Source organism: Lampris incognitus, chromosome 19 (genome assembly GCF_029633865.1).
Source record: "Lampris incognitus isolate fLamInc1 chromosome 19, fLamInc1.hap2, whole genome shotgun sequence".
NCBI classification, from domain to species: Eukaryota; Metazoa; Chordata; class Actinopteri; order Lampriformes; family Lampridae; genus Lampris; species Lampris incognitus.
This window is the reverse complement of record NC_079229.1, coordinates 32,062,273-32,085,263: the sequence shown is the minus strand read 5'-3', so window position 1 is coordinate 32,085,263 and position 22,991 is coordinate 32,062,273. Positions and strand designations below refer to the sequence as shown.

Sequence of the window (22,991 nt, the reverse complement as noted above, 5' to 3'; positions counted from 1 at the left end):
ATGTGTTGTTGCACAGAGAGAGAGAGAGAGAGAGAGAGAGAGAGGGAGAGCGCAATAGAGACACAGAGAAACACACACACAGACAAGCGATTCATCAGCCTGATGCCTCCTTATTTAATCTTGTGCAGGTACCAGAAGCTGTGGAAGAGTTATGTAAAACTACGCCACCTACTGGCCAACAGTCCAAAGGTTAAGCAGCTAGACAAGCAGAAGTTGACCCAGAGAGAGGTAAGTTAAACAAAACAAAAAAATCAGAGTTCCTTTTTTTCCCTCTTGCTTTACATTCTTTCTTTTGGCTCACTTCCTAAAACAGTGCTTTCTTTTAATGCTCTCTGCTGGCCAATTCACTTTGCTCAGAATCATCAGCGTGACGTGGCAAGAGGTGTTCTTCGGCGTGAAATTTTTAAAAAGGTCACTCCGCACCGACGTGATAGGTTGTGCCGAAGTCCGAAAAGTTTCCAACACAGTTGAACCGGGATGTTCACGGCTCTTCATTCCAACACAAAATTCAAACTGTTTTCCTAATGAACACGTCCATTCAAGTTCTACTTACCTTTAAACTCGGTGCCGGTTGTTGATGTTATTGCTTTGTAGTAATAAGCTATTTCACAAAACAAATGACACAGCCAAAAAATAATAAGCTCAGATCTATATTCTGATTTCACCGACGCCCACTTGGGGACTGACCGCTCCTGCAGTTTCAAAGTTGCTGAGGATAACTCGAAAGTCTGTGCAGAAGTATGCAGTTACTAAAGAATTATAGAATTTGTATCAGGAAAAAAAAGATTTTTGCATTGTCCTCAATATATTAGAAATTGTAATCATGTGTCCACCTGCTGTCATTTCACAAAATGTTTTTTAAGTATTGTCACATACAGTCCAAAGACAGGTCAGGTGAATCGGCCATACTAAATTGTTCCTAGGTGTGTGTGTGTGTGTGTGTGTGTGTGTGTGTGTGTGTGTGTGTGTGTGTGTGTGTGTGTGTGTGTGTGTGTGTGTCAGTCAGCCCTGTGATGGCCTGACTGCTGGGATAGGCTCCAGCATCCCCCGTGACCCTGAGAGCAGGATAAGTGGTTTGGATAATGGATGGATGGATGGATGGACATAGAATGATCTCCAGGTGTAAAGTGATGTGACATAAAATCTCCCTCTCACCCTTTTTCGGGGGTGGGGGGTGTCTTCCTCAAGCTCGGGTTCTCTACCAGAGGCCAGGGAGTTTGAGGGTTCTGTGCAGTATCTTAGCTGTTCCTAGGACCACACTCATCTGGACAGAGACCTCTCAGATGTTGTTCCTGAAATCTGCTGGGTCCACTCTCCCAGTTTGGGGGGGTCACAGCCCCTAGTGCTTCTATTACCACTGGAACTACTGTGGATTTCACCTTCCACAGCCGATCTAGTTCTCCCTTCATCCCTTGGTATTTCTCTAGCTTCTCATGATCTCTTCTGACGTTGCTGTCGCTCAGGATTGCTACATCGATCACTACTGCTGTCGTCAGTTCCTTGTTGACCACTACAATGTCTGGTTGGTTAGCCAGCACCTGCTTGTCAGTCTGGAACTTGAAGTCCCACAGCATCTTAGCTCTGCCATTCTCAACCACCTTTGGCAGTGTCTCCCATTTGGACTTGGGGACTTCCAGTCTTTATTTAGTACAGATGTTCCTGCACACTATCCTAGACACTTGGTTATGGCTTTCAGTGTACACTTTCCCAGCTAGCATTTTACACCCTGCTACTAAGTGCTGGATAGTGTCAGGGGCATCTTTGCACAGCCTTTACCTTAGGTCTTGTCTGGTGTGGTAGACCCCTGCCTCAACCAATCTGGTGCTGAGTGCCTGTTCTTGTGCTGCCGTGATCACAGCCTCTGTGCTTTCCTTCATTCCAGCCTTTTCTAGCCACTGGTAAGTCTTTTCTATCAGCCACGTCTTCTGTCTGTTGATGTTACATGTCATGGAGGGGCTGAGTCTTCCATGATACCTCCTCTTCCTCCTCCCCTGTCCTCGTCTGCCTGAGGTACTCACTCAGCAGTTCTTCCTGGGGGGCCCTCTTTCTGATATATTCTTGGATGTTCCTTGTTTCATCCTGGATAGTGGCTTTGCCACTCACTAGCCCTCGGCCTCCATCTTTTCACTTATCGTACAGTCTCAGGTTGCTGGAGTTCGGGTCGAACCCTCCGTGCATGTGAGGAGTTTTCGAGTGCGGATATCTGTGGCCCTTATCTTCTCCTTTGGCCAGCTTATTATTCCAGCTGGGTATCTGATGACTGGTAGGGCATATGTGTTGATGGCTTGGATCTTATACTTCCCATCGAGCTGGCTCCTCAGATCCTGCCTCACTCTCTGGAGATATTTGGCTGTAACTGACCTCCTTGCTGCCTCCTCGTGATTTCCATTTGCCTGTGGGATAGCTGGGTACTTGTAACTGTCCTGTATGTCTGTTATCCGGCCATCTGGTAATTCAACCCCTTCAGTCCTCGCTACCTTTCCTTTTTTGCCACCATTCAACTGCACTTGTCAAGTCCAAATGACATCCCAATGTTGTTGCTGTAGATCCTGGTGAGGTGGATCAGCAAGTCAATGTCTCGCTCATTGCTGGCATACAGCTTGATGTCATCCATGTGTAGGAGGAAGATGATGGTAACTCCACTTCTGAACCTGTATCCATATCCACTCTTTGTGACGATCTGACTGAGGGGGTTCAGGCCTATGCAGAACAGCAGTGGGGACAGTGCATCACCTTGGTATATGCCACATTTGATGGTTACCTGTGTGATTGTTTTTGAATTGGCCTCTGGTGTTGTTTTCCACTGCCTCACTGAGTTCTTAATGAAGGCTATCAGTGTCCTGTTGGCTTTGTATAGTGCCAAGCACTCCAGTAACCATGTGTGGGACATTAAATCGTAGGCTTTCTTGTTGGCAATCCAGGCTGAGCTCAAGTTGGTTTGTCTGGTCTTACAGTCTTGGGTGACTGTTCTATCAACCAGTAGCTGATGCTTTGACCCTCTGGTGTTATTCCCAATTCCTTTATGAGTTTTGCTCTTGTAATGACTCGTCTGCCCATTCAGCTTAGCTGCTGTGATACCTGACGGGTTATCAGCTGGTAGTTTGAAGGTGTTGTACCCTTGTGGGGATCCTTCATGATCATTATCATCACAGAAAGTTGAGTCAGTTCATTTGGACACAACATTTATTGAAAGAAACGTTTCATCACTTATCTAAGTGACCTCTTCTCTCAATAAACGTCCAGATGAACCGATTCAACTTCATGATTTTCTTATCTGAATTATTGAGCATGCATAAAGAGAAGATCACTATTGTTCTGCCCTGTGTTAGCCAGTCACAGGCATGTGTGTGTGTGTGTGTGTGTGTGTGTGTGTGTGTGTGTGTGTGTGTGTGTATATATATATACCAAAAAAATGTTTTTTTTTTTTTTTTAATGTGTAGAAACAGATCAGCGGATCAGTACTGAGATTCTCTGTTCTGGCATCTCTTGTGCTTCTGGAGAGCATTTAGCCCAAAATTTAGTCTGTCTCCATCCAGTCCTTTAATTTGTTGTTTGTTTGTTTGTTCGAGAAAAGATAATTTCAGACATAAACATTGGAAAACCAAAGCTAATAAGAGCGGTACAAAGGCTGCTTTGTTTTCCAATATTTTCTTCAGAGAAGGACAATATTGGAGGAAGGCGGAGGGGAGATACAGATGATGTGGAGGAGTAGTTTGCAGAGAGAACTATAATTAACCTTAAAGTTCCCCATGAAATTAAAAAATGTGTTTTCATTTTTGTTTCCTCTTTTATCTGCACTTAATTTGAATCTGTTCAACATTAGGTTCTAGAAAAAGTTATTTTTGCGTCTATAAGAATGATGCTTTTCCTCTTGAAAATACAATTTTTTCATTATGCTATCCTGCTTTTTCGGGCATAACACTATCAAAAATTTCCCAATGAATGAATTGGCTGTGGACTGCACGGTGGAGCAGTGGTTAGCGCGGTCGTCTCACAGCAAGAAGGTCCTGGGTTCGAGCCCTGGGGTAGTCCAACCTTGGTGGATCATCCCAGGTCGTCCTCTGTGTGGAGTTTGCATGTTCTCCCCATGGTGGGTTTCCTCTGGGGGCTCCGATTTCCTCCCACAGTCCAAAGACATAAGTCAGGTGAATCAGCCGTACTAAATTGTCCCTAGGTATGGCTGGGTGTGTGTCGGCCCTGTGATGGCCTGGCAGCCTGTCCAGGGTGTCTCCCTGCCTGCCGCCCAATGCCTGCTGGGATAGACTCCAGCATCCCCGCGACCCAGAGAGCAGGATAAGCAGTTCGGATAATGGATGGATGGATGGATGGATGGATGGATGAATTGGGTTTGAGATTAACTGAAGATGATTGATCTTCTATACCACCAAATTGAAATTAGCCAATAGCATATCGATGTCCCCGTTCTTCTATTAATTCCCAGCCGTGATTGGCTGTCAGTGAAATCGGTTTACCTCTCCTCACAAACAGTAATGTAGTGGTAAGTAAAAATGTGGGTTAACTATTATCTTCAGTCGTCAATCATCAATAGACAACCAATGACCAATATGGGCAATATTTTCCCATTGAAACACACATTCTCTACAATGTAAATCAATTTGATGTTATCTACTTTGGTGTATGCTATGAATTTGTGATGAAGATTTATGTCAGCCTTAAAAAGGCGGGTAAACCGTGGTCTGCAAATTAAAAAGTGGATAAACTGCATTTAAGTCCATTTTATTTGTATAGCCCAATATCACAAATTTGCCTCAGGGGGCTTTACAGCAACACAACATCCTGTTCGTAGACCGTCGCATCGGATAAGGAACAACTCCCTGAGAAAAAAAAACTCATGGTTTTTATTTAGGTTATTTTATTTAGGTGCGTTTACGACTCACAAAATCCGTCTCAACTTTTGTGTCATTCGGATATCGGAAATCATGGAGATGTGCGGTGCTCTAAGTGCCGTTTCATAGGGCCTTTAACCACGACAGATTGAGAGTGACCTTGATGTCCTGATTGGAGCACAAAGGTCATCCCACCACCGGAGAACTGGGGGGGGGGACAGCCTCCCCCCTGGGTGGAGGCATACACTGGCTCACTGAATGGCAAACCTAAGTGGCCAGCAGCAGCTGCAGCACGTCTGCGCCGCCGTATCTTAAGTAATTACACAATTCATCATGAAAATTCAAGTCATCTTCTGCTTTGAAACAGCATGCTGCGGTCTTCATGAATATCGATGAAATCAGAGCGTGGCGCTGTTGTATGTCGGCTAACCAGCTCCTATAACAAGCCATGTAGTTGTAGAGTCTCTGGAAATATTCTGTGATATCTACCTTTGAGAGGAAGGCCGTCCCTGTGATATAATCCACTATTTCTGGCTCTTTCGGTTCTCTCACAAACCACTAATGCGTGAGAACTTGGAGCTCAATTAGCTTGTTACCCAGGTAAGATGGTGGAGGCTCTCTGACTAACAGGCCCTGACATTCCTGCTGTCAACCTGCACTGGAGCAATTAGGGAGCACACACACACACACACCCGAGGACCATCCTACACAACCATGAGCACAAGCCACTCTGATGTGTCTGCACAGTAAGTGAAGTGTTGGACTTGTTATTCAGTGCCCAAAGGAGTTGCGCTGTGTGTTTGGGCTTTCTAGTGTAAATGGTCCAAGTTCTTGAGTGAAAACATTTTCCCTGTGATGGGTGAGGTGTTTCTACCGGTAAGCGCCTTATTAGAGGTGTTGATGGTTGGGCTCTTTACCTGGCTCTCGATACTCGTGAGGTTGGCCTGCGTAGCCCAGAGCTGAACGCCCTGGTGGTGGAGTCAGATCGGTCACCTTTTCGTGACCTCTGGCTGGGAGCGGAGGTGTGTGTGTGGGTAAAATGGCAGCATGAGGTGATTTGGAGGGAACCACAGACTGCCGGCCTCCTAACACACGCAGTGGGGTATAAGTATACGGTTACTCGTGAGGGCTGCAGAAAACACAATTTATCTTGAGTTGATAGTTGCTAAACGTTCAGAATACGTGTGCATATAGCACTTACTACATCATTTTGTTTTCAAAGCACCTGAGTCAATATAGCTTGTGAGGGAAATTAGGTTTGATACTTGCAAAAGCTTTCCGACGGCGGGGGACGTCCAGGTAGCGTAGTGGTCTATTTCGTTGCCTACCAACATGGGGATCCCGGTTCAAATCCCCGTGTTACCTCCAGCTTGGTCGGGCATCCCTACAGACACAATTGGCTGTGTCTGCGGGTGGGAAGCTGGATGGGGGTATGTGTCCTGGTCACGGCATTAGCACCTCCTCCGGTCGGTCGGGGTGCATAACGTGATCCTCCCACGTGCTACGTGCCCGTGGCCAAACTCCTCACTGTCAGGTGAAAAGAAGCGGCTGGCGACTCCACATGTGTCGGAGGAGGCACGTGGTAGTCTGCAGCCCTCCCCGGATCGGCAGAGAGGGTGGAGCAGAGACCGGGACGGCTCGGAAAAGTGGGGTAATTGGCCGGATACAATTGGGGAGAAAAAGGGGGAAACAATCCAAACAAAAAGATAAACGACGAATGGAAATACCCCTGTACACAGGGTCAGCTTACAGAATGGTGCCTCCTGGTCTCGGCTGGGGACACGTCAGCAAGAGACGCACAGCGACGTGGATTTTCAAACCGGGTCAAAGGGCGGTCTCTCTTCTCATCACATCAGCTCTGTTAACCGGGGCTACAAGGCTGAAGCTAATGTGCCGACACAGACACACTCAAGGCAGGGCTTCAGTAAAACAAGTCTTTAATGCCAGACAAGACGAGGAGCCGGTAGAGCGAGGAGCAGACGGGGAACACTGGGTTCATGGCAAGGGCGCACAGGGGAGGGGGACCCCGAACAACCCGGGAAGCAGGAAGACAAGCGGGGTTCCATGGAGGCAGACCAATGACTGGAGGCAGGGGGTGGGCAGAGCAGGCGGGAATGTGGGAAACACGGAGAGCCAGGTTTGGACGAGGTAACAGGGTCTCAACATAAAGGCTGGGAGCGTAGGACTGAACTGAGCAGGCACTACAATCTGGATGTGGTGAGGCGGATGTGGCCAGGTGGATGTGGCGAGGCCGGGTATATGAAGGAGTAGGGTTGACTGCAGTAGATGAGATGCATGTGGTAGACCTCTGCTCTGCATGCCGCACACCTGCCTCCAATCCTGAAGCACACATACAGGAGAGAGAAACTAGGGCAGGGGGAGTGGGTCAAGATAAGGGAGACCGGGACGAAGAGGGTGAGTCCTGGGAGGGTACGGGGGACCGGGGACGCTGTGACAACCCCGCTTGCGGTCTAGTACGCCACTTGATTTGTTGGCCAGAGGTTCTGCAAAGTGTCATTCAGTGTAGTCAAGGAGGGGCTGGATGCTAACCTTGGGTTTGACCGTAACCCTTATTCGAGGTCAGCACAAACTTAAGAGATTTGTACATTTTGTTCTGCGAAATGTAGTTGTCAAGTAAAGCTTTGTGTTGTGAATTTTGTACATAACGTCAAATTAAAAACCAAAGTTGCTAACAAATTGCTGTCACATATACGTACACCATTCATGGTTTAGCGTGACGTTATCCTTTTTCCTCCTATAAACATTATTTATGCTTCAAAACTTGCAAACATCGGGGCGTCCGGGTAGTGTAGTGGTCTATTCCGTTGCCTACCAACACGGGGATTGTTGGTTCGATTCCCCGCGTTACCTCCGACTTGGTCGGGCGTCCCAACAGACACAATTGGCTGTGTTTGCGGGTGGGAAGCCGGATGTGGGTATGTTGTGTCCTGGTTGCTGCACTAGCGCCTCCTCTGGTTGGGCGGGGCGCCTGTTTGGGGGGGGGCTGGGGGGAATAGCTTGATCCTCCCATGCGCTACGTCCCCCCTGGCGAAACTCCTCACTGTCAGATGAGAAGGAGTGGCTGGTGACTGCACATGTATCGGAGGAGGCATGTGGTAGTCTGCAGCCCTCCCCGGGGCAGCAGAGGGGGGGACGGCTTGGAAGAGTGGGGTAATTGGCCGGGTACAGTTAGAGAGAAAAAGCCTTTTTTTTGTTAATTTTCTCATGCTTGTCTCAACCACAGGTCTCATTTCGGGGTTTAACAAAACCCCCGTTCATTTCCTCCTTGGAATCGGCGCTGCGGTAGCTAGCATGTAGCCTCCCAGAAAACAAACAAACAACAACAACAACAAAATCCTACCCGAACCACCCTTTTTACCCGTTTTAAAAGGCTCCCAGGGTTTAGAGACCACAATTATCGTTTTTATGATTTAATTTTGCTGCGCCATGGCATGTTTGATTTGTAAGGTTGTAGACCCCCTAGCAAAACGAGTGCCCTTGAACTCGTCATTTTACCTCCTCCTTTTCGGCGCAGGTGAGTTTGTTGCTCCTTTGGCTTAGCCGGGGTGTTAAGTTTGTCCTTTTCCTCCTCTGATGATTGGCTTCAATCACACGGCTGAAATGACAGCCAGGCCAGATGTTTCCAGCTTATCTCTCCTCCTTGCTCTCTATCGGACTGTGTGTGTGTGTGTGTGTGTGTGTGTATGTGTGTGTCTCTTTTTCTGTCTCTTGTCTGTTTTCTCTGTCTATTCCATCCAAAAATAATGCATGCTTTTTTGTTGGGGGGGGTGGTTCCCCTCCCCCTCCCCCTTTTCTCCCCAATTGTACCTGGCCAATAACCCCACTCTTCCTTGCCATCCCGGTCGCTGCTCCAACCCCTCTGCTGCCTCCTCCAATACATGCGGAGTCACCAGCCGCTTCTTTTCACCTGACAGTGAGGAGTTTCACCAGGGGGATGTAGCGCGTGGGATGATCATGCTATTCCCCCCCCCCCCCCAAACAGGTGCCCCGACGACCATGACACACACCCACATAAGGCTCCCCACCCGCAGACACGGCCAATTATTTCTGTAGGGACGCCCAACCGAGCCGGAGGTAACACAGGGACCGCTACGCCACCCGGCCGCCCAAATAACGGATGCATTTGAAGCAAAGCTAAACGTGAATCTGCAGATATTTTACAGAAGGGGTTGCAAGTCGGCGTGTGTTTCTATCAGCGGGGTTTCTGTTACGCAGCGGCACGCCTGCGTGCAGGTTGCACCAGAACAGGGCCGACCATGGTCAAGATGTGTTTGCCGCTGAGGAAGTTACCGTCTTCGCTTCCTGTCAGTCGCACATGGTCACGTTCCACGCTACCCAAAAAAACGAAGACTAAGTAATACAGCGGGGCGTACTGCAACGGCATTTGACTTCATCCTCTAAACCGTCATGGACTCAGAAATGTGGACTCCGTCACCGTTTACTGCACCTCTGTATCAACTCATTAACTTCCCCATCTCGTAAAAACCCCACAGTATTTAGGATTTTATGGATCAGATTTGGTGTTCAGCTGCTCTTACTTGCAGCTTCATAATTATATCATCACAGGACTCTGCAGCTAATACGCACATCCAAACAGGGAAGAGTACTGTTATTTTTTTCTCTCTCCCTCATGCCGAGCAGCTTCGTCAGCGGTATTTAATTTCGTTGACGAAAAATAAAGCGAAAAAATTTGCCTCCGCTGCCTTTCATAAGTAACTAAAACGAAAGTCACGTTTGATACCGTGCATGTTTCCTCATGGTTCGTGTTTGCAGAGCTGAAATTATCATCTTATTTTCATCCCTCCATCTTTGTAGTATAATTTCGTGGAAGTAACGAACGCGCCGGTTTGCAGCCTGGATTAAAAACAAGCTGCACCACGTCTGCCTGAGCTGCCGGACTCGAAGCTGAAGTCTTATGCAGCCATCGGCTCATCTCCGTCATCGAAATAAGGAACCGGGACACCTTCTTTGTTGACACAGTTTCCATAAATGAAATGGATTGTTTATCAGGCACACAATCAGGCGTCCGTGCTCATGCTCCATCCTCCGTCCTCCATCCTCTGTCCTCCATCCTCCGTCCTCCATCCTCCACACTGCTGAGCAGCCCCCTCTCTGCAGTGTCGGCTGCTCCGTCCGTGTTGAATGTGTTATTTACACTGCTGTTTTATTGCTGCTCTACATACACACTGACTGAGGGTCCATGAAAAGCGGTTTTGTTGCTGTGTGTGTGTGTGTGTGTGTGTGTGTGTGTGTGTGTGTGTGTGTTCACTTTGATGCACAGTTCAAAGATGGCTGACGTTATTTATTCATGCCTCTATTCTTTATTCTTTATTTCCTCTGCAAGTCAACAATTCCTGTCGTTCCATTTTAGGCAGATCACGGCTAACTCAGACACAGTCAATAGAATATCACACACACACACACACACACACACACACACACACACACACACACACACACACACACACACACTATATCACTATATATATATACTTGGCACAAAAAGTGTGTTTGGTAGATTATTTCTTTGTTGTACCAATGCTTCTTGGCAATAAATCCTGTATCAGGCAGCTGATTGTCAGCACCTGGGGTAGCAGAAGCTCAAAACAAGAGTCAATAGCAGCAGCAAAAGAAGCTGTTTGGCACTGGCAGAGAAGATTTGGCAATTTTTTCATGGGCGCAACCCACATACTCTGCTCTGCTGCTCATCCCACAAATGCATGTTCCTTACAAATGTGGCCCCATTTAAAAGGGAAATAAACAGGCTTTCCAACGGTATAAGATGTATTGCCAAGAAGAATTGTTACAACAAAGAAATCATCTACCAAACACACACTTCCTTACTTTTTGTGCTAATATGTGTGGATATGTGTGTGTGTGTGTGTGTGTATATGTATATATGTGTATATATATATATATATATATATACATACACATCTATGTGTGTGTGTATATGTATGTATATATATATATATAAAACTTTGTTAAAAGAAACACTCAGCGGTTGGGATAGTGCTCAACAAATGAGGAACAAGACAGTACAACAGGCTTGCACTGTCTCATAGAGAATTTACTTGACTAACTGGATTTTTATATATATATATATATATATATATATATATATATATATAGTCACCCTGCCTGCTGCCCAATGACTGCTGGGATAGGCTCCAGCGTCCTGTGACCCTAATTAGGATAAGTGGCTTGGATAATGGATATATATATAAATAAATACAGATACAGGGAAAAAAGTTTTGATACAGTGCAGTTTCAGGGGAAAAAAATGCTATCTCTGCTCCTTGCCCTGTTGAGCACTTATGAGGCCACCATGGACCCAGTGAATTTTGGATAGTCAACAAAGAACATACCAGCGCCCACACAGAAAGACTTCCCGAAATGCCTCATTGCAAAGACAGAAAAATTCATAAGATCGGTAAGATGGAGAGCTTTCTTCTTTCTTAATCCGGCTAACTCACCTGAAAAAAAAGCTAACGTACGTATTCAAGTCGTCTAAATCACCGCCGACCATCCCGGAACTGAAACCCTTTGAGGAGGGTATGCTCAGAATCATCCAGAATATCAAATTTAAACGGCCAAACAAAGCTTTCCAGAAGAAACTCCGTAAAGACACAAGATTAATAAAAGAAGACTGCAGTGTATTAAAACTTTGTTTCCTGTATCTGTATTGATATTCCGCTCCTCATTAGTTGAGCACTTACAACAACACCATTGACAGTTTCGGAAAAAAAATGCTCTCTCTCTCTCTCTCTCTCTCTCTCTCTCTCTCTCTCTCTCTCTCTCTCTCTCTCTCTCTCCATATATATATATATATATATATATATATAAAACTAATGGTCCATCTTGGTTATTTGTAGAACACTCTTATCACTGCCCCCACCTCCCCAGTGCTGGAATGCCAGTTATTTGCTGTGGGGCTGACGTGTGTGTGTGTCCGTGTGTGTGTGTGCACACACGCACACACCAAACTAAGGTCTGTAATGATTGTTGCTGCTACCTCTGGAGGTACCTCCAGGCTCTTGCATGGCGATCTTAATGGACAGGATGTTGCCTGGGCACACGGTGAATAGGGTTGAAGCCTATGTAACGGACCCCCCCACACACACCCACACACACACACACCTCCCCCCACCACGGCTGCCCACAGCCAAGCTGAGTCACAGCTCTGCCTCAATTAGCCGAGACCAGCAGACCTGTCACTTCTCTTCTGCGGTGTAGCACTGTTGCTTTTGTTATTCTACCTGTCACACGACGGGAGCTTTCGGTTTGTTGCGTGTGCTAGCTTACCTGGAGGGAGGCAGAGATGGAGAAAAGTGGATTCACGAGGGACAGAAGGAAGGAAAGAAGGAAGGGATAAGAGGGTAGAAGGGTCGCAGGGAGGAAGGAAGGAAGGACTTATTGAAGGGAGGAAGGAACAGAGGGAGATGGGGAGCTTGGGGGCCAGGGTGGTGTTGGGGATGATGGCAGCTGTCCCCGCAGGCTGTGGCTCCAGCAGATCAATAATTGAGCGGCTGCTTGTGTTTTGGCAGGAAGCCCTTCAGAAGATTCGTCAGAAGAACACCATGCGCCGCGAGGTCACCGTGGAACTCAGCAGCCAGGGCTTCTGGAAGACCGGCATCCGCTCGGACGTCTGTCAGGTAACTAGATATGTGCACGCACGCACAAGAACACAACAGGCTTAAAGACGAGGCCTACACATGCATCCCTCTCTCCCCGACATGCAAGCACGCCGCGGTGTGATCAGAGCAACTCACTCACCTTGCTCCCACACACTGATGTGGCTCCGCTCTGGCATAGATGGCAGAGATTTGCACACACTAAGAGGGACATGCACAGTTCCACAAAAAAAAAACCACACATGTTCAAAGAAATTCACACACACATGCACAAACGCACACTGCTCACCACCCATGGCACAGCCTCAGTCGAAAGCGCATCTTTTCATCTTTCCCTGCGTTGCATCACTTTTCCGTGCAGAAGCTTCAAAATCTGACACAAGTTGTGGAAATGATCCCCTGCAGAGCGTGAGCAGCCATAGTCCTTATTAAGTGTCACGACCTGCCACATTACTTACATACAACTTCAGCGCCGCACTGCATAACAAATTCACTTGCCGTTACACGCTTTTTAAGTCTGTGCAATACAAGTCATTTAACTGACAGTCTCGTTCAGAGGCCTGTAGCCACCAAGCCCTGCGATGACAGTAATGCATTACTTTTGGCAGTAACTAAGTAATATAACGCGTTTCTAATAGGGTTTGGGTAATAGTATTACAGTTACTCTGTCAAGCTACGCGTTACCACCCGAAATGTACCAGGCACGGACATGGTGCAATCACGTAGGCGGGCTGGAGGTTGTTTTTTTTGTTGTTGGCTGGATCGGCCAGCGGGGCCAGCCCTACAAATGTGACTATCCCTATCAGGGGACCAACGATGGTTCCAGCGAGTGGCGACCGATGATGTCACCGATAAAAATTTGCCGCAAATCTGGGCAGCGGTTTGCAAGCTAACGAACGCGCTGCTCACGGATACTGTATGCCTACTTGCAAAAAAAAAAAAATCCCAAATCACAGGGCGTCCGGGTGTCACAGCGGTCTGCTCCGTCATCTGCCAACACGGGGATCGCCGTGTTACCTCCGAGTTGGTCGGGCGTCCTTACAGACACAATCGGCCGTGCCTTCGGGTGGGAAGCTGGATGTGGGTATGTGTCCTGCTCGCACTAGCGCCTCTTCTGGTCAGTCTGGGGTGCCTGTTGGGGGGGGGGGCGGAGGGGGAATAGCATGATCCTCCCATGCCTACATCCCCCTAGCGAAACTCCTCACTGTCAGGTGAAAAGAAGCGGCTGGCGACTCCACATATATCGGAGGAGGCATGTGGTAGTCCGCAGCCCTCCCCGGATCGGCAGAGGGGGTGGAGCAGCGACCGGGACGGCTCGGGAAGAGTGGGGTAATTGGCCAAGTACAACTGGGGGAAAAAAGGGGGGGGGCCCCCCCAAAAAAAAGTATCGTGGATGTATTGATGATATAAGTGATTATTGTAGCCAGTAGTGTCTCTGACAATCCCGGAAGGTTCTTGGGGCGATGGGCTCCGCAGTTAGTGGGGTGTGTTTATACCTACATTTTATTTGGCTTTGTGCTATCCAGTTACAATCCAGTCAGCCAGGATGCTTGTTGCATTATATTTTACATGGTCTCGTTTAACAGATGCTTTCACCCAAAGCGACCTACAAGAGTGTGAGCAATTAGCAGATCCGTTTGTGTGTCACCAGCAGGCGTCACAGAGCGCTACGTGGTGATCTGTTTACAGCCCAGAGTGCGTGTCATGTCAGCGGCATTTAGTACGAGTGTATGTTAATGCCAGATGTAAAGAAGGTCATTACAACAGTTTGATCTATTCATTCATTCATCATCAGCTGCTTCTCCGGGGTCAGGTCGCAGTGGCGGCAAACTAAGTTGGGCATTCCCTCTCCCCAACAACGTCCTCCAGCTCCCCTTGGGGGATCCCAAGGCGTTCCCAGGCCAGATCGAACATGTAGTCCACTTAATATAATACTATATGCTGTAGAAAACTGGTCTGTTAAGGAGATATATACGCAAACACTTAAACTTGGGCGTCCCTTGTGGGAACGAAGCGTCTAACCTTCTTGTCGTCAGCGCCAATATGCCACCTTGCGCTCCATTCAAAACCACAACGTCTCCCAGATTATCACATTAAAAGTGAGTACATGTGTTCTGGCATGTACCTTGTCTACCTGAAAAAAGTTATCCCTCTATTATTCAGAAAATAATTGGTACCAATGTGTCACTCCTCCCACACGCTCACATCTTCTGCCCTGCTCTTTTCTGATTTTTTTTCCCCCTCCTTGCGGTGAGGAGAGCCTGCAGTGCAGCACTCACATTTTGGAGATGCGTGGCAGAAAGGGGCTAGCCCAGTGAGCCAGACCTCTCTCACAGCAAGGTCTAGGAGTGCGGGATATGATCCATAATTGCCAGCCAATTATAGCTGCCTCGACTCGGAGTGATACGACTAATTGGTTTGCGGGTAATTTCAGTGTGCGTGTCTGCTTGGCGCGGAACCGGGCACACGGGGATAGTGACCAAAACTGACACCCAGTCGCTTGGTTGGGCAACTGCACCCTTACCAGTCACAACCCAAATCAACCTCCTCATTAGTGGCACTTGCCAGCTACGCCAAGGGTGCTTTCCAAGATAGTCTTGCTTCAAAGAGTCCAAATAAGCTATATTCCATGAAGGCAATAGGTAAATGGATGGATATATAGATATCGTGTGTGTGTGTGTGGATGGATGGGTGGGTTGGTAGATAGGTTGGTCGATATAGATATCAATACATATTATATTTGTAGACTGATGTAGCTATACTGGATTATTTTATTTTTTTTGCTTTGTCTCACTCATTTTTATTTTAATTAATCAATTTATTTATTTATTGGATTTCCCCCCTTTTTCTCCCCAACTGTACCCGGCCAATTCTCCCACTCTTCCAAGCCGTCTCGGTCGCTGCTCCACCCCCCGGCTGATCCAGGGAGGGCTGCAGACTACCACGTCTCTTCCGATACATGTGGTGTCACCAGCCACTTCTTTTCACCTGACAGTGAGGAGTTTCACCAGGGGGATGTAGCGTGTGGCGAGGATCACGCTATTCCCCCAGTTCCCCCTCCACCCCGAACAGGTGCCCTGACCGACCACAGGAGAAGCTAGTGCAGCGACCAGGACACATACCCACATCCGGCTTCCCACTCGCAGACACGGCCAATTGTGTCTGTAGGGACGCCTGACCAAGGCGGAGGTAACACGGGGATTCGAACTGGCGATCCCCGTGTTGGTAGGCAACGGAATGGACCGCTACGCTACCCAGACACCCCATTATTTTATTGTTGCGGCATGATCGCATCCCTGTGAAGACCAATCGGTTCAAGTGAAGCCGAAGCTTCTGTTTTCCAAACTCTCCACCTTTTATTTGAGAAAAGAAAACAAAAGGGGTGTCACGGGGGTATTGGACGAAACTCTATTGACGAACATGCTGCACTGCATTTCTTTCTCGCTAATCACCGTCCACTAAGTAACAGAAGGCTAAGGTAGCCAAGAGAAGGATCTATATCTTGAGATGTATTATCTTGAGAACAAAGCAGATTGGCCATCGTATTGCTTCATATATTGTATGAAAAACATTTTTAAACCATGATTTAAAAAGAAGAAGAAGAAGAAAGAGGCTCCCTCATCTGGTTGGATGGTGTCCAGAATCCCCGAGCTTCATCTCTCATCTCTAAATTGGAAAAGTTCCCCCCTTTTAATCATTGGAATATCACCCTAACAAGCCAGTCTCTCTCTCTCTTAGTCTCTCGCTCTCTCACTTACTCACACTCTCACTCACACACATACACACTCATTCACTCGCTCACACCAGAGCCGGGTCCGGACCTGTGGTAATTGACTACTCAACAAGGTCTGAGGAGTGTGTCACCGTGGCCCCTGTGATGGCTGCAGGGCTACATGGCAGCGCCGCTTATTGCTGCCGGGCGTTCGGCACAGCTCCCTCCACCCCACCCGACCCGCCCCACCAGTAGCACTAATTAAAACATGCCCGGCTCTCCTCCCGTCTCTGGCATGGAGGCACAGGGTTAATGTTTGTTCTCTGCCTGCCCCGCGACAGTTCCCCACCACTCCGCGGCTGTCTGAATAGATAAGGCATCGCTAATGATTGTGTAGATTGGTTCCTCGTCTCTAGGCCGTTAGATTGTCAAACTCATATATCAGGAACCAGGAACAGGAATCAGGGACAACTTATTGTCATTTCTTTCATGTACTTGGGTACGCCAGACGAAATTCCGTTTCCCCCAGCCCCCAGCAGTGCCACCCAAAAGACAAAAACACACATCCCAAATGTGTGTTTTTGAACAAAGTAGGGGGAAAAAATAAACACTTTTAACAACACAGTCCACTCAGTGCAACACAGTCCAAAAATTCCACTGTCCATAGAACGAACGCCAGCCAGGAGGACTGTCAGTACTGCCGGTCTGCATGGGCTAGCAGTTAGCTTAGCCTGCCCTGCTTCCGCGTCCTGTCAGTCCACCGTCAGTGTTCCCTCTTCGGGCACAGCTCCGGCAGGGCTGTGGTCCCTGGGCCCACTGGACGCAGCAGACCAAGCTCCCTTAGTCGATCCAACACCAGCTCTGCCAGCCAGACACCTTGAACACACCTCCACACGACGACACTAAAACACAGTCAAGGCTAGGTGAGGCTGCCGCCAGACCGCCCTCGGGGTTATCGGAACTGCCGGTCTGCATGGGCTAGCAGTTAGCTTAGCCTGCCCCGCTTCCATGTCCTGTCAGACCGCCCTTGGTGTCTCCTCTTCGGGCACAGCTCCGGTCAGGGCCGTGGTCCCTGGGCCCACAGGATGCAGCAGACCAAGATCACTGCCAGTTTTCTCACCCGTTGTCTCTCTCCCTCACTCTACTTGTTATTTAGACACACATACTAACTGTTAACTTTCGTAGCGGACCCTAAGCCCCCTCATTTTCTCCCGCTTTGCCTTTTCCTCACTCATATACCTTCACCATCATTCTTTCTCATTTCCCTTGTCTGCCTGTCTTACCGGCATCCTTCTCAACTCTTTTATTTATTGCTGAACAAACTGTTTGGAAGACACAATTGTCTTGTACATTGGAGGTTGTCACTGTTATTTCAAGTGTGTGCGTGTGCGTGTGTTTGTGTCAACATGTCGAGATGGGCTTCGATTCGACTGTCCATGTCCAAATGTGAATCTCCCTCCTCTCAGCCATTCCCTCGCAGCACAGCGATTGAGTTTTTGATTATTTAATTTCTCTGTTGCAGAGCATCACTTAATAAATAATGACTGACTGATTGATTTTACTCTCTCCCAAACCTTCTCTTCTTCTCTTTCTAAATCCCTTCATCGCTCTGTCTCCCTCACAACGCACCCCCCCCCCCGCTCTGTCTGTTTCTCTGTCTGGTTTTCTATATCTCACTCTTTCTCCATACCTTTTCACGTTCTCTCTCTCTGGATGGCTGCTGTCTGCCTATCCATCTCTTTTGCTTGCTCTCTCTCTCTCTATGGTCCTTTCTTTCTCTACCCTGTCACTTTTTTTGCTCTGCCCCTCGCATATTTCATTTCCTCCTTATTCTCTCTCTCGTTCTCTCTCCTCTTTTTCTCTGCCTCTCTCCACCCCTTCTAGCATGCCATGATGCTGCCTGTCCTCACCCACCACATCCGCTACCACAAGTGCCTGATGCACTTGGACAAGCTCATCGGATACGTCTTCAAAGAGCGCTGCCTCCTGCAGGTAAGGCACAGGAATGACAGTTACTCACCAAAGCTGATTGTGTGTACGTGTGTGTGTGTGTGTGTGTCTGTGTCTGTGTGTCTGTGTGCGCCTGCGTGTCAAGGCCCCAACCCAGGTTGCATTATTTAAAGGCTGGCACAGTGTATAACTGTGGTAGGGAGGGGGTGGTAAGGAACAGAGGCAGGACACGGAGCAGAACCTGTCCGACAGACAGATGAGAAATAAAAAGTGAACATTTTGTGCTGTGGAGGTCTGGAGGTGGGCATGTGAGGGCGGGCTGGCTCATTATTTTATCTACGCTGCCTTGGAGAAAGGACAGGTCGGGTGGAAATGGGGAGGGGTCCAGGACTCACCTAACGCAATCCCAAACACACCGGCCCGAGTCTCTGGGCCAGCCAGCCTGGGACTGCTTTGAGTTACTATGACAGTCATCAGGACAACAGCAGCATCCTCTGCGAGACGGTGCCTTCTCTCTCTCTCTCTCTCTCTCTCTCTCTCTCTCCTCTCTCTCTCTCTCTCTCTCTCTCTCTCTCTCTCCTCTCTGTCTCTCTCTCTCTCTCTCTCTCCTCTCTCTCTCTCTGTCTCTCTCTCTCTCTCTCTCTCTCTCTCTCTCTGTCTCTCTCTTGCTCGCTGCTTCCTCTGTCAGGTCTGCACGGGGCTTTGTCTCCCTGAGTCAACCCGTATGGTTGTCTCCAGCCAAGGTAGAGCTGTCATAACCTGATACATTAGAAATCAAACCTCTAACCCGTGCGTAGTTATATAAGGGGAAGGATGCAGTATGACCTGCTGAAGGCTACGTGTGGAGAGATATTTTTTTTCTTCCTTGCGATGTGTGTGTGCGCCTTTGGTTGTATGTCTGCACACATCGATCAGCGATTGGCCCTTTCATCACTCGTGCGCGCTCTGTCATCGTCAGAAGTCGAAGAAGCTGCCTTTGACCCGACACGAGGCGGGGCGTCCGTTGATGAGAGACAGCCCCTTCCTTCAGGCCGTATCTTCCTTTCAGCCTCACACATTCATCTCCAGGGATCACAAGCTATTCTTTACTCTCTTTCTCTTTCCTTACCTTCATCCATCACTTCATCCTTTCAACAACAACAAAAAAAAACACACCAAAAAAAGAAAACAACCCAAACAACATGAAAAAAAAAAAGACAATCAGTTTGATCACAAGGCTTGACAGACAGCAGATGCCGACTGCCGCAGCGTTTGCAGGTCGGTTTGCGTCGTTTGTGATATCAGCCCCTGAGGTGTCAACACCTTCTTCTCGTCTTTGTCAGCGGTTCTGTGCTTTTGTGGACAAAGCAGAGCTGACAGCGGTTCACTGCTACAGGGACCGAATTGACCCAAATGGGGACCTGTCATAGACAGTCTTACACTACCTCCGGCACCACCACCATCTACTACCAGCAATACTACCTGCACTTCTTCTAATACACACACACACAGGCATCTCAGGCTGGGGAGCCCACTGCATGCACCTCCTGCTGGGATCGGTTTGGACAGATCTGCAGAGGAAGGGGCAGTGGTCTGTGTTTAACCAACTCTCACAACTGATTTCAGAGCTCTCAGCGCTCTGCTGTTCAGCTTTTTCAGCCACGCCACTCCAAAGAGGCCTCACCCACTCTGGACTTGCTCCGCCACTCTTACCACATGACTCTGCTTCTCGAGAAGGAGGTCTTTTTTTTTTTCTTTCGCATTTGATGCTGACTCGTCACTTGTGCCGGATTTATTCAGTTCGACTACCCTTTTATGTGAGCTTGGCTAAGCTCACTGTTGTTTCAACCGGTGTATAGATTGTTTTATTCATCAGTTAATTAATGAGTTTATTTATTTATTTATATGGCGTGGCAGACTGGGGTTGTGGTTCCCATATTTAAAAACGGGGACCGAAGGGTGTGCTCCAATTATCGGGGCACCACATTGCCCAGCCTCCCTGGGAAAGCCTACTCTAGGGTGCTGGGAAAGGAGGCTCTGACCAGTTGTCGAGCCTCAGATCTAGGAGGAACAATGCGGATTCCATCCTGGCCGTGGAACAACGGACCAACTCTTTACCCTTACGGAAGTGCTGAGGGCGAGGCATGAGCGTTTGACCAGCCAGTCTACATGTGTTTTGTGGACTTGGAGAAGGCTCACGGCCGTGTACCCCGGGGGACTCCGTGGGGGGTACCAGGGCAGTTGCTGTAAGCCATCCGGTCCTTGTATAACAAAAGTGAAAGCTGCGTCTGCATTCTCGGCACAAAGTCAAACATGTGTTCGGTGGGTGTCGGACACTGCTAAGGTTGTCCCTTGTTCTCCGATTCTGTTTGTGATATTCATGGACAGGATCTCAAGGTGCAGCCAAGGTGAGGAGTGTGTCCGTTTTGGGAACCTCAGAATTGCATCTCTGCTCTTGATTGTGGTTTTGTTGGCTTCATCAGAACGTGACCTCCGGCGCGCACTGGGGTGATTTGCAGCTGAGTGGGAAATGGCCGGGATGAGAGTCAGCACCTCCAATTCTGAGGCCATGGTTCTCTACTGGAAAATGGTGGATTGCTCCCTCCAGGTTGGGGCTGAGTTGTTGCCTCAAGTGAAGGAGTTCAAGTATCTCGGGGTCTTGCTCACAAGAGAGGGTAGGATGGAGCGGGAGATTGACAGGCGGATTGGTGCAGCATCAGCAGTAATGTGGATGTTGTACCGGACCGTTGTGGTGAAGAGGGAGCTGAGCCGGAAGGCAAAGCTCTCAATTTACCAGTCAATCTTCGTTCCAACCCTCACCTATGGTCATGAGCTTTTGGGTAGTGACTGAAAGGGTGAGATCGCGGATACAAGCGGCTGAAATGAGTTTCCTCCGTAGGGTGTCTGGGCTCAGCCTTAGAGATAGGGTGAGGAGCTCGGACATCCGGAGGGAACTCGGACTAGAGCTGCTACTCCTTCACATTGAAAGGAGCCAGTTGAGGTGGTTGTGGCGTCTGATTAGGACACGTCCTGGGTGCCTTCCTTTGGAGGTTTTCCAGGCACATCCAACTGGGAGGAGACCCCAGGGTAGACCCAGAACACGCTGGAGGGACTACATGTCCCATCTGGCCTGGGAACACTTTGGGATCCTCCAGGAGGAGCTGGAGCGTGTTGCTGGGGAGAGGGACGTCTGGAGTGCCCTACTTAGTTTGCTGCGACCGTGACCCGACCCCGGAGAAGTGGCTGAAAATGAGATGAGATTTATTCATTTATTAGTTTTTTTGTTTTCTCACATTTTGAACGACAGCGTGTGGTCTTAGAGCTAACAGGGACATCCTGGGTTTAAAGCCAGCCCTGTGACCTGTGGCACATGCTGTACCTTCTTGAAACCCTCTGCCTTGGCTAAAGAAAGCAGAACACACTTAACCCCATCCCAACGATAAATAAGTAATAACAATAATGATAATAATGGTGCAATAAAAAGCTGTGGTTAATGTACCGTAGTTATAGTAAAACGGATCATCAGATACAATGTGGTTTACCTCATTATGTTAGAGACCGATGGGGTTCACGTTTTTACCCGTGTACACAATTTGTGGCATGAGGCATAAATTCACATAGACTGACAGAAAACCAGAAAACCCCCAAGACATGGAGGTTCTGTACCTCCTCCCCCTCCCCGCCTCCCACAGAGCTGCCACTCTCTGAAGCCTCCCCCTCCTCCTAAAGCAGGACTGTTAAAGATGTAAAAGCAGGGGAGGGGTCGGAGAGACATGCTTCCACCCAGTGAGGATGAACCCCCCCCCTCCCTCCCAACGACCAAAGTTGCTTCACTTTTGACCCACACTGACAGAAGGAGAGGCTTCACAGAGGACCTTAATAATTTAACTGTACAAGCCCTCAGCCGGCACTCTCATCTCGCATGCCTTTGTGTTGGTACGCCTCCGCAAATTTGTCTGCCTGTGACTCAGTGTACAGAGTGCAAGGCCATATGATTTTTAGATTTTATTTGCTTTTTTTGGGGGGGGGGGTTCGTTGGTTTGTTTTTGTTCTTTTTTATGTTTGTTTGTTGCTCTTGGTGGCACCCACTTAGCCAGATGAAGACATCCAAATTTTTTCCCCAAATAGTGATGTTTATTTTTTTGCATGTCTATATAGCTCTTTCTATACTTTGGTTTGTTTCTGTGCGTGTGTGTGTGGTGTGTGTTTGCTTGTGCGCATATATGTATGTGTGTGTGTAACCCCCCCCCCCCCCAATTGCACCTGGCCAATTACCCCACTCTTGCGAGCCGTTCCCGGTCTCTGCTCCACCCCCTCTGCTGATCCGGGGAGGGCTGCAGACTACCACATGCCTCCTCTGATACATGTGGAGTCACCAGCCGCTTCTTTTCACCTGACAGTGAGGAGTTTCACCCGGGGGGACGTAGCACGTGGAAGGATCACGCTATTCCCCCCAGTTCCCCCTCCCCTCCAAACAGGCGCCCCGACTGACCAGAGGAGGCGCTAGTGCAGCGACCAGGACACATACCCACGTCTGGCTTCCCACCCGCCGGACACGGCCAATTGTGTCTGTAGGGACGTCTGACCAAGCTGGAGGCACACTGGGGGATTCGAACCGGCGATCCCCGTGTTGGTAGGGTGTGTTTGTATTTCAACCCATATTGCCTGTATACCACGTTATAGGATGCAGTAGACTGCCATGACACCACTAATTACAATGGAGTGTGGCTGCCCTATCAGCCAAGTGGGCAGTTTGCCCATCGGTTTTGTTTGCTACAGATGGAGAAAGAATGTCTCCCTCCCGACCCCCCCCCCCCCCCTCCACATCTGCAAGTCTGACAATCTCTT

General features: G+C 48.6%; 1 protein-coding gene across 1 annotated transcript in view; it reads left to right on the top strand.

Annotated features, from left to right (window-relative positions):
• drosha (drosha ribonuclease III) overlaps positions 1-22,991 on the top strand; it is a 135,308-nt gene that overhangs the window by 24,025 nt on the left and 88,292 nt on the right. The window contains exons 15-19 of the mRNA XM_056299242.1: positions 129-228; positions 12,416-12,523; positions 18,099-18,206; positions 19,770-19,883; positions 22,827-22,887. Coding sequence (XP_056155217.1) covers positions 129-228; positions 12,416-12,523; positions 18,099-18,206; positions 19,770-19,883; positions 22,827-22,887 — 491 coding nt within the window. The remainder of the gene's footprint in view (positions 1-128; positions 229-12,415; positions 12,524-18,098; positions 18,207-19,769; positions 19,884-22,826; positions 22,888-22,991) is intronic.